The sequence below is a fragment of the Enhydra lutris genome, unplaced genomic scaffold (genome assembly GCF_002288905.1).
Source record: "Enhydra lutris kenyoni isolate GAN:26980312 unplaced genomic scaffold, ASM228890v2 scaffoldscaffold14, whole genome shotgun sequence".
Taxonomy (NCBI): Eukaryota; Metazoa; Chordata; class Mammalia; order Carnivora; family Mustelidae; genus Enhydra; species Enhydra lutris.
In genome coordinates this window covers 34,406,250-34,418,452 of record NW_019154098.1, presented here as the reverse complement: position 1 = coordinate 34,418,452, position 12,203 = coordinate 34,406,250, and the positions used below count along the sequence as shown (strand labels likewise).

The 12,203-nt window shown below is 33.5% G+C and overlaps 1 protein-coding gene across 35 annotated transcripts in view; it reads left to right on the top strand.

The window, feature by feature from the left end:
• Positions 1-12,203, top strand: part of LOC111146851 (regulating synaptic membrane exocytosis 2) — a 591,447-nt gene that overhangs the window by 346,753 nt on the left and 232,491 nt on the right. For all 35 annotated transcript variants that reach the window (XM_022502578.1, XM_022502564.1, XM_022502568.1 and 32 more), the window contains one exon: positions 6,673-6,741. In XM_022502578.1, coding sequence (XP_022358286.1) covers positions 6,673-6,741 — 69 coding nt within the window. The remainder of the gene's footprint in view (positions 1-6,672; positions 6,742-12,203) is intronic.

Here is a 12,203-nt window from a genome sequence, read left to right as displayed (position 1 = left end):
GACCTAGTGAGAAGGTTTGAAGGGCTTTTGCCACTTCATTCACTAGGGGTTTTAAAGTCACTGTAGGTCATAAGAAAGGGTGGGGAAGGAAAAATGCTTGCAAAACATCCCCTCATTCTGTAATTTTAAGGGTGACCTGCAGAAGAAGGTCTGTAGATCCTTTGTCATGGATCTCAGATGTCCTTGACACAGGACTGGAGAAATCTAAAGAAAGAGATCTAGCAAGAGCTAGAGGGGTATCTAAAATCCCAGACTTGGTTATATCCTACTTATTTTAAAAACCAGAAAGAATTGGAAAGAGAAATAGAAAAACCACAATTATTGTAACAATCTCTCACAAATGTGAACTACAGAACTGAGGTACTGTAATAAATAGAACATTCCCCCAACGAAGAGAATATACATTCTCTTCATCTACAAATGAATCATGTAAAATGTTGCTACAAATTTTTAGGTAATACATTCATATGGTATAAATTTAAAAGTAAAAACAAAAACAACCCCCCCCCCACTGTTTCTCAAACATCTAGTTCTTACTTGAATGAACTGCCGTTACCAATTTACGTGTGTTGGCACAGATAGTCTATGTTTACATTAAAAAAATGTATGGGTTTTTCCTTCTTTTTTCTAACATAATAATATAGTATCATTATTGTGTCTTTTCTGATTTTTTTATTTTTATCCCCATTCTTTTAGTAGTTGCTATTGAAATCACAACCTTGCACACTTAACAAAGCAACATTAATTAACATCTCTACTTTTTTTCCAAACTGCATAAATATTGTAAAATCTGATTTGTACGATCACCCCTACTATTTAACATATTATTGCCAGAATTTTACTCTGCCTCCCAATTAGTAATTTATTATAATGTCATTTTGTTCATTCAAAATTTATTTAGATTTACCCGAATTTTTACCACTTTCTTTGCTTCGCTCATTTTTTTCTTTTCATTTCGTCCTTTTTTTTCTGGGATGAATTTCTCTATTTTTAAAGTACACATATTTTAGTAGTGCTTTCAATGAAGATCTGGAAAGAAGCTGTGTTTTCTGAATATGTCTTTAATTCTTTATTCCTGATGAAGTTTAGCTATATATAAAATTCTAGAATTACTTTAATTTTCTCTCAGCATCCTGACAATGTTATTTTAATAACGTTTGGCTTGTAGAAAAGTCTCTCCATTTATTTTCAGTTTTCTTTGTTAGCAGTTGTTACTGGTTTAATTGTGTCCCACCATAGGCATATGTCCTAACCCCCAGTACCTAAGGATGTGACCTTATTTGTGAATAGAGTTAATGCAGAAGTTATCAAGTTTTCACTTTTGAGGTCACTAGGAGATCTAATCCAATATGACTGCTGTCCTTATATAAAGTGGAAATTTGGGTACAGATAGACATGAACAGAGGGAAGACCAAATGAAGACATTCAGGGAGAAGATAGCTGTGGGACTGGAGGGCCCTATCTACAAGTGAAAGAACACCAAGGATCGCTAGCCAACACCAGAAGCTAGAAGAGACAAGGAAGGATTCTTTCCTCGAGCCTTCAGAGAGAGCATGGCGTCGCTGACACCCTGATTTTGGACTTCTAATCTCCAGAACTGTGAGACAATAAATTTCTGTTGTTTGAAGCCACCCAGTGTTTGGTACTTTGTTTCAGCAGCCCTTGGAAACTAATACAGCAGTGAGTGTTCTGTGGTTTGGAGGCGTACATGTTTTGCACATTTTTTGTTAACATGTTTTCCTAGATATTTCATGTGCTCTTGTAAGTGATAGTGGTTTTGAAATTTATTTCTAGTTGTTCATTGCTGTTCTCTAAAAAATATAGTTCATTTTTATACGTTGACTATGTATGTATTCTGGAATCTTTGCTAAATTATTAGTCTTAATAAGTTTTTTAAAGCTTCTGTAGGAGTTTTGATTTATGTGATCATGTACTACTTGCTTTCCGATCTGTATGCTGTTCATTTATTTTCCTTGCTGTGTTCTACTGTAATGCAAGTGCAGCGTTGAACTGAAAGGGTTGGAGTGGGCATCCTTAGCTTATTCTTTGTATTAGGGGGACAACATTATGTATTTATAAGTAAGTCTGATGTGAGCTATAGGTTTTTTTGTTTTTTTTTTTACAGATGCCCTTTATTGGTTTGAGGAAATTTCCTTCTGACTAGTTAACTGAGATATTTTACCATGAATAGGGGTTAGCATTTTCAAATTATTCTCCTACATCTACTGAAATAATTTAAAAAATGCATGTATAAATGAAATACTTCAATATACACAAAGTAAACGAGAAAGAAAAATTAACAAACTAACCACTGTTGAAGAGAATTTATAATTTTCTCTCAATCATTGATCAAGCAAACAAAAATTCAGGAAAGGTACAAAAGAATTAAACCACAATTAACAAGTTTAATCTCATGTCCAAAAAAAAGAACTCTGTATCTAGTAGTTAATGAATTTATATTCCTGTTATATCCATGAAAGAATTGTTAGAATTCTTAATATATTATTTAATAATTCATTTTCTGACAAATTTCAAAGTCTTGAAGACTTGACAAATATAGGGTATTTTCTTCAACACCAGTGTTACTATGACAATTAAAAAAAATCATACCCATATATTTCAAAATTTCTAAAAATAGGCACTTTTACTCTAATGAACATTTTCTTCCAAGATTTATTCTCTTTGCAATTATCATGCATTATTCAGACAACTGTGTCTTCGATTTAATGATGTATGGTATCTTATAGACCCAAGAAGAAAATACTTAGACCTGAACTTTAAATAATATACTGCATATAAATATTTGAGTAATTCAGAGAAGTACTCAGAGGGCGAATGCTTATGTTAGTACAGGGTAAAAGGCTGAAAATTTTGACATATTCATCTAATTTGAAAGTTTAGGAAAAAGAAATAAATTTAAAGTAGAAAGAAAGAAATCATAACTATAAGAGCAGAAATCAATAAAGTAAGAAACAAATTTCTAGCTGATAAGATTATGGAGCCTAAAAGTTAATCCTTTGAAATGAATGGCAAAATAAGCCTGTAGTGAAATTTATAAACAGGATACAAAGATAGTGCAGGATTCAAATGAAAATATATAAAGATACATCAGAAAATAGATAATATGATAAAATGATGAACATTGTAACAAACACTGAAAACTTGAACAAAGTGAGCAAATTCCTGTGAAAAATATAACTTGTTAAACCTTGAATCAATAGGTCGTTCTATGGCTACTGAAAATAGATATTAGTTATTTAAAATATTCTCATGAAGGAAGCACCAGATCAGGATAGTTTTATAGATGAGCTCCATCAAAATTTCAAACAAAAGATTTTTTCTACAGTCCTACACAAATTTAACCAGAGAATAAAAACAGACTAATTCTCAGTTTTTGTTGTGCTGGTATAGCCTTGATCCTAAACCAAAAGGTTAGTGAAAGGAAAATTTTAAAGGTCAGAATCACTTGTCAATAAAAGTGTAAAAATCTTTAATGAAATATCACTGAATTTAAGAGATCTTCCTCAACCTGATAAAATGTAACACCAGCAGGTATCATTTTTAATGGTAAAATACTAGAAAAATCTCACTTAAAATTAGGATTTAAAAAGGAATGTAGAGGCACCTGGGTGGCTCAGTGGGTTAAAGCCTCTGCCTTTGGCTCAGGTCATGGTCCTAGGGTCCTGGGATCGAGCCCCACATCCGGCTCTCTGCTCAGCAGGAAGCCTGCTTCCTCCTCTCTCTCTCTCTCTCTGCCTGCCTCTCCATGTACTTGCGATCTGTCTGTCAAATAAATAAATAAAATCTTTAAAAAAATAAAAAATAAAAAGATAAAAAGGAATGTAAAATTTAATTGCTTCTTTCCAGCATTGTGATTATCAGCATAGAAAGACAAGAAAAAGGAAGAAGAAAGACCTTAGGATTAGCAAGATTGTCTATGGAGAAAAATCCAAATTGAACCATATAAAATTCACTAGAAGTAAAAAGAGAGACTTTAACAAGGTGGTTGGTTAACATTATTTTACAATAAAGTATTTCCATATATGAGCAATTAGGTTAGTAATCAGAATTTTAACAATATTTCTTACAGCAGTGAAAATGATAAGATGCAAAGCATAAATCCAATCAATGTGGGAAATTTGAGCAAAGTTAAAAATTTCACAGAAACTTAAATGGAGAATGCCTATCGCTTGGCTAGTAAACAATACTGTAATACATGCCAAGGCTCCCTAAATTGATGTATTGACTCATTGCAGTTCATATCAAAATTCCATTAGGATGTTTTGTACAATTTAATGACCTGAACCTAAAATTTATATGGAAGAGAAAATGTTCGAGTTATGATGGATTTGCTTTTTGATATATAACAATATAATAACAAAGAGAGTGAGTTATTGGTTTATGGATAAATGGCCAGTACAAGGGAAAAAAAAATAGAGAACCAAATAGATCCTAGCAGATAGGATACATTTATTTATAACTGAGGTGACATCACAGATCATTGGGAGAAGGTGGAATTATTAAATAATGCCGAAATATGTGTTATACGTGTGGAGAAAACAAAGTTGCGTCCTTATCTCATACCATACATAAACTCACTTCAAAATAGGCAAGGATGTAAATGCTAAAAACAGAATTTTTTAAATTTTAGAAAAAAATATGAGAATGTCCATTCATAAGCTTAGGCACAATTTCTTAAACAAGACACTGAAAACACTACTTCTAAAAAAGATTGATACATTCAATGACATTAAACTTAAGTACTTGAATTCATCAGAATGTTAAATGACAAGATTCAAGTAGAGATAACATAATTGCAGTATATGTAAACTCTAGAATTACTAGCAAAATAGATTGACTTCCATCAGGAACATAATGAGATTTGGAAGGAAGCAACAATTGCAAATCACATATACCCAACTATCCCCCAACTCTATGCACAAACCCACGCAAGGCCACTCACAAAGGCTAATAAAATGAACTTCATTTTTTGCTGGTGTCATTCTTATCTTACACCAGAGGCAGATCTGATTCTTGACTAATACCAAAAGCTTGTAATCTTTATGCTGTAGTATACCTGGCACATTAAACTATCATTACCCTGTCCTTGAGCATTTACATTTACAAGGTGAAATCTTGTTATAAGCTGAATAGGAATTCTTATTATGTCTCTCCTCAATAGCTTCATCTGTGGTATCCCCTTTTTTCCCAAATCCATTTATAATGTATACACTAATTCTGTAAATCCTTTCGTGCTCAGTCTTTTGGGCTATTGTGTGGTAATTGTGGTTTCCATATCGGTTGGGGCTGTAAGAGCCTATGATTTGATTGAGTTTAAAGTTTTATGATATAAGGCTTTGGAAGGAAGATAGCAGCGAACCCATTCAGTGAGACCATATGATCAAAACAGATCAATGTCATTTATGTAACCATTAAAAGGAGGAAAATAAAAGTTCCTGGCAACAGACTCTTCCCTTTCTCAAGAGTGCAGGGGTAAAAACAAACCAAAAAAAAAGAAAAAAAGAAAAAAATGTACAGAGTATTTCTAAGAAGAAGTTGGAAATATTGCTACTTTAGACACCTTATAAAACGTGAGCTCTCAGTGTTTTATATACATTACAGGAAAGCATTTACTGTGTGATAACTGAATTTGGTCTATTTAATGAATAAAGTATGGCGTAAGTAGACAAAAGTAGTCATTTCTTGAAATAACACTTTTCATTTATTAGGCATTTTCTGATTGTAAAGAAGGAAAAATACTGTAATAAGGGATTCTATTCTGTAAGATGTGCCTATTTTTGAGACACATGTAGGAGAAAAAATATATTAAGAAACAAATAGCATGCTTACTTATGTATGTGATATATTTCATAATTAAGTGTGAAGACAATCTCTTTTAACCATCAACTCAGTGCTATTTTTGCCATAGCATGATTAACATTTTAAAATTTTGTAATAGAGATCTTTAATTATGTTAATTATTACTGCTCTGTTTTAGGCTATATCTTAGAAAATGTAACTGTGTGTAATCAATACACAATTTAAATATATTAGTAAGTTTATGGATGGTTTATTTCTCATTTTCTTTTCAAAGCAATGGAGGAACAGCTAAACTAATACTAAAAGAATATTGTTTAAGATGTCTTAAATTATACTTCTTTTCCATGAGTGTGAAAAATGAAGAATTGAGTACATTTAATTTATTAGTCATGCATATTAGAAAAAGGCACAGGAATGTTCTTGAAATAACATATTGTTTGCTTTGAAATTTATATAAACTTCAGTGCCCTTGTGTAAAAGCATCGGAGACTGACTTAACCTAGCTATTTTTAACTTAGCTTTTTGTTCAATGGATTTTATCAATCAGAATCAAATCACATACATATATCATTTAGTATTATATATTTTTTATTTAGTATTTGATATTATTTCAAGCTTTAGGGCATTTAGGAAATTTATTTTACACATTTTAAGAATTTATTTTAAGAATGCTATCTTCACATTATAAAGTATGTATGAAAGTAAGTGTGAGCTCATAATGAATTTCCTTCTCTATTTTTTATTCTCAAGTATTTCATTCAAAACTCTTTCATTTGTTTTCAGGTTGGTGAGGAGGTTTCTTTTTCCCTTAATAATCAGCAACTTTAATTATTGCTATTGTTTGCTTCATAGGGTCAAAAAGAATAAGTGATAGTGAAGTTTCTGACTATGACTGTGATGATGGAATTGGTATAATATCAGGTAAGAATTTCAGAATTATTTTATAGTAATAAAAAGGAAGGGTTATTCATCACTATCTACCAATAAACAGATTAAATAATAAGTAAAATAAGAAAGAACTTGCCTCTTTATCCACCCCCCCCCCAAAGAAACAACCTCATGGCAATTTAACCCCTTGAATAATTCCGGTTGCTAGAACTCTTGTATCACTTTTAAACTGAATATTCTTACTGAAATATGTCAGTTAAGTGAATACTTCCAAGCTTTTTATTTTTAAACTACTAAATAATAAGGATTTCACCATAAATTTGAAGAGTTATTGTATAATTGAAACTTCTTTATACTGCATAATAGCGTAAAAAAATCTTTTTGACATCACCAACATACCCAAATATGTCAAATATTTGTGCTTTTTGAAATTTTTTCATTGTTGTCATGTTGATTATATATCAGATGCAGCTTTATTTTAAAATTATGGTATTGTAGTTTTAAAATATTGCCTGATTCATGGTTGGAAATTTACCTGATGACTAAAAAAATATGAAGATAATTTCAAATCCTCAAAATCTGTTACTGTTAGAAATTTGAAGCATTACTGTATTTTTTTTCCATATTCTTTTTATCAACATGAAAATCGGGATTATGATTGTGGTTTCTTTCTTTCTTTTTTTTTTTAACCAATGTTTATTGAGCTCTTTGTGTAAACTGTCTCTCTACTTTAGAAGAGTTCACATTCAATTGGAGAACAAGGGAAATGTATGGTTTGTTTTTGTTTTTTTTTAATAATTTTTTAATAAACATATAATGTATTATTAGCCCCAGGGGCACAGGTCTGTGAATCGCCAGGTTTACACACTTCACAGCACTCACCTAGCACATACCCTCCCCAATGTCCATAACCCCACCACCCTCTCCCTACCCACCATGATTGTGGTTTCTGAGATGTTATCTTTTTGTGGGCTCATAACTGTAGTAAATTACATTTACATAAGTAACATGATAACTAAGACTTACACGTTAATTTTGATGAAATTTTTTTCTTTTTTTAATGTCCTTTTTGTTTTAAACTCCATCATTAATAGTAGTTATCAATAGAGACTAAATACTTCAATCAATAGTTTATCAAGTAATTTGACTGTCAGCTGAATCAAACCTACATTCTTTATGAAATTGTTCCTGAGGCATTTTGAATGTGAATTGCATAAATTCATATACACACTACCTTCTTACCCCCATGTTAACTAGCATTTTAAATAACTAGTCTAAGTTTAGACACCAGCAAATCTGTTAGTACTTTGTTCTCCATATGAAAGGATTCATTTCCAACTGCACATTACGTGTCTGTCAAATTCAAAGTATCTGTTACAACCATTCAAAAACCCTTTTAACCTGAACTATCAGCCTTTTCTCAATAATGAACAGTTTCAGCTGCTTTATTTAATTTTTCCAAGTTTGCAAGGCAGATGTCTTGAAAATTAACTATGCCAGAGGTAATATTTCCCATGTGCTTGCTTACTTTGTTTATTCTGACTAATTCAAGTCAGAGGTAATTTTTTTATATTTGCATTGCTAATATTCTTCAAAGTAAATAGAAACTTTGATTGATATTGAAATTTAGGGTTCTCAGGGAAACAACTGCTGGCTTGGATTTTTGTGCCCCAGTGATATACTGAATAGGGAAAGGAGAATGGTTGTAACTCATTCTTCTTTGAACCAGTTGACTCACACCACAATGCAAATAAATGGATTAAATATATATATATATATATACATATATATATAAATAAATATATGAGTTTGTAGCCATTAGAATGTTAGTATTATTTTCTACTCTGACATGAACCAATATACAAACACATGTAAATAATTTATTTTCCATTGGGAAGGTAGAGTGGTGTTTTAATAATTAGCTCTTAAATATCACATATAATATTCTGATTTTCTAAGTTAATTACCTAACCCCAATACTCATTTTTTATCACTTCCGAGTAGCTCTTTATATTATTAATAATGAATATTTTCTTAAAACTCTTTGTTTCTTTTTAGTTTTCATGAGATTGCATTATTTGAATTTTCTTCTTGTAGTAACTCTTCCTCCTTTTCTCAGTAGTCTCCTTTAAATTCCATAGTCATATCTCTTTTTTCTATATATATTCCCTTACCTTGGATTTCAGCGATGCTCTTTTTATAAATGCTACTCAAAACTTTATTGACAGTCCTAATGCCTTTTCCAAGATTCTTTTCCTCATGTATAACTATTTGCCTATGAGGCTGAGAATACTATTATCTCCTCCTTTCCAAACTGGTAAACTTTCTAAATTTCTCTCTGTATAGTATACTTTTTTTTTTTACCCCAAAGATCTAACATTTAACATTGGACAGAGAGAGCTTATGCGCCAGCGCCGTCCAAGCAGGAGGAGGGGCAGAAAGAGAGAGAGAAGCAGGCTTCCCACTCAGCAGGGAGCTCGATGCAGGACTCCATCCCAGGACCCTGAGATCATGACCTGAGCTGAAGGCAGACGCTTAACTAACTGAGCCACCCAGGCACCAATTTGTAGTATACTTTTAACTTCCTGGTGGGCTAGTCAAATGTTAAGAGTCATTTATTTCTTCCCTTTTCTTGCTCTTGTATCTGATCACAGATTGTTGTTGGTTCATATTAGAACGTCCCCAGATTCCATTGTTGGACTTATTTGCTGTCTACATTCACTACTCTAGTGATCACATCTCTTCAAAGTCCCATCCTTCAAATAGCATCTGTATGCTAAACTTCACACATGTCCAGTCAAAACCACTTATTTGTATCTAATTTTTTTATTTTCTACTGCCCACTAGACATCTGTGCTTGGAAATGTAGCAGATATCTTCAGCTAAACATGTCTAAAACTGAACTCCTGATCTTTCCCACCAAACCTGAAGTTATTTGATGACAACTCCATTCTTTCACTTGATTAAAATTTTAGATTTGTTCTTGTCCTTCTCTTTCTCTTATGTCCAACATCAAATCTTGGTCAAAATTGTCCCAGTGCCTCTACCTTCAGAATATGCCCAGAATCTGATTATTTTCCATGTCTCCGTAGCTGTCATCCTGGTTCATCTCTTGCCTGACGTACTGCCTTTCTTCTTTCAGTCTATTCTCAGCATGGCAACTGGAGTGATCCTGTTTAAAGAAGATAGGTCATATTTAGTTTCTGCTCAAAATCCTCTAATGAGCTAAAAATTACTCAGATCAAGTGCCAAACATCTTTACAAGGCAACACAAGGCTCCATGTGATTTTCCTCCTTCCTCCAAGTGTCTCTGATCTCTTCCATTGCTCCATTCCTAGCACCCTCTTCTCCCTGCTGTTGTGAACATGTTAGCCTGACTCCTATCTTGGGGTCTTTGCACTTGTCTTGCAACCCTCCTCTCTCTATATCCTTATAGCAAAGCATCTGACTTCTTTCAAGTCTTTCTGAAATGCCAACTTCTCAGTGAGTCCTGTCTATGCCTGACCATCTTCCCTATTCTGACATTCTGGTCTCCCTTTACTCTGTATTATGTTCCCTTTTAACACCTAATCACCTTCAAACATATCATATAATTTTTTATTGGGATTTTTGTTGTTTCCATCATTCCACCTGGAATTTAAGGTCCACAAGGGCAAAGCTTTTTGTTTTGCTCACTGTAGCTCATAGAATAACATGCTCATATAGTCATAAATACTTGTTGAATGAATGATCATATTGATTTTTTTCCCATGTAGTCTGTGCCCACTACCAGTTTTCATAGTACAACATTGTACCACTAGCTATATGTGGCTATTTATATTTAAATTGATTTAAAATAAATACATTAAAAATTCAGTTCGTCCTTAACACTAGCCAGATTTCAGGGGCTCAGTATTCGTGTGTCTAGTGGCTACCATATTGGACAGTGCTGATAGAGAACATTTTTAATCATTTTAGAGAGTTCTATTGGACAATCTGTTCTGCATTTTGTAGGAACAATCAATCTTGCTGCAATCTCTCTAACCTTTAGGTTGAATTGTATCCTGCTGTCAGCTTCATCTTCCTTAATTATTATTTTGATCATGAAAGATCAATGTAGTCTTAGAGCACAGTGAGAGCATCGGGAGTGAGATAGAATTTGCTTTAAATCCCAGGCCCTATACTTGACACTTAATTTAAATTTCTTAGTAAATTTCCTAACGTAAATTTCAGTTTCCTGAAATATAAAATGGGGGATAATATATATTTTTTAAGATTTTAGTTATTTGTCAGAGAGAGAGAGAGAACACAAGCAGGGGGAGTAGCAGACAGAGGGAGAAGCAGGGTCCCTATTGAGCAGGGAGCCTGATGTGGGACTCAGTCCCAGGACCCTGGGATCATGATCTGAGCAGAAGGCAGATGCTTAACAGACTGAACCACCCAGGTGCTCCAAAATGGGGATAATCTTTGCAGAATTGCAGAGTTGGTTCTTTCACATCATTTATAGATTCCTGAAAAAACCTTGTGCTCTACAAAGTCATGTACTAAAAACAACAGGGCATCTGGGAAAACAGGTTAGATCAGACCATTCAAAACTCTTGTAACTTTGTAATTAAAACACTAAAAATGAAAGTACAAGCACAATTTTAAAAGTCATGTTAACTTTTAAGCAATAAAAAGTGTTAACTGTGGAATTTAAAAATAAGGTGAAGGTATCTTGGTGGAAGGAATATGTCTAGATGGAAAGGAGGATAAGTCTGCAAAGTTATGGTGTCAAGGGAAATATTCATAAAACCAGGAAGAACCCATGCAAGAAATACTTCTAAGATGGAGTTTTTTTGACCAAAGTGAGCCAAAAGGAAGAACATGGAAGGAATGAGCATCATATGTAATTCTGTGTTTCTCTAGCTTTCTGCATCCAGCTGTGTTAATGTACTTTGCTTTCAGCTACTATTATTGGTAGATGGAGTGGACACTGATGGTGCTCTAGCCATATCCTCTTTAGTTCAGCTGGTTTACCCATCTCCATGAATGTTGGCGGCTCACAACTAACAGCTGCCCCATTTTCCAGAGAATCGGCCTTAGACAAACAGAAAATAATCCTACCCCCTTCCCACTGGGCATCTTCAGTCATGACTGGCTAACATTGAAGTACAAAAGTCCAGAACCCTTGCTTGAAAGTCAGAGCAACTCTGGTACAGTTGACATTCCAGAACCTCCGGTGGAATCAAGCTGACCTCACGTTCTTATTTAGTTTCTTCCCATGCCCTGTTCTGCTAATTCCTTTCTCTTGAGATCACTCCTTCAGTCATTCATGTGCACCCAGATCTTTTTCTTGCTGTATTCCTTGGGAACCTAATTTCAGATAATACTGCAAAATGGGAACGTGTTGCAAAAAATCACAAATGAACCAGTACTTTTTCTGACTTAATTCTGAAACAAGTGTTGTAGCGCACCACTTTGTACAGTCCCTCGCAGAGTTCCTGGCGCATAGTACAAGTCAATAGCAGCCATGG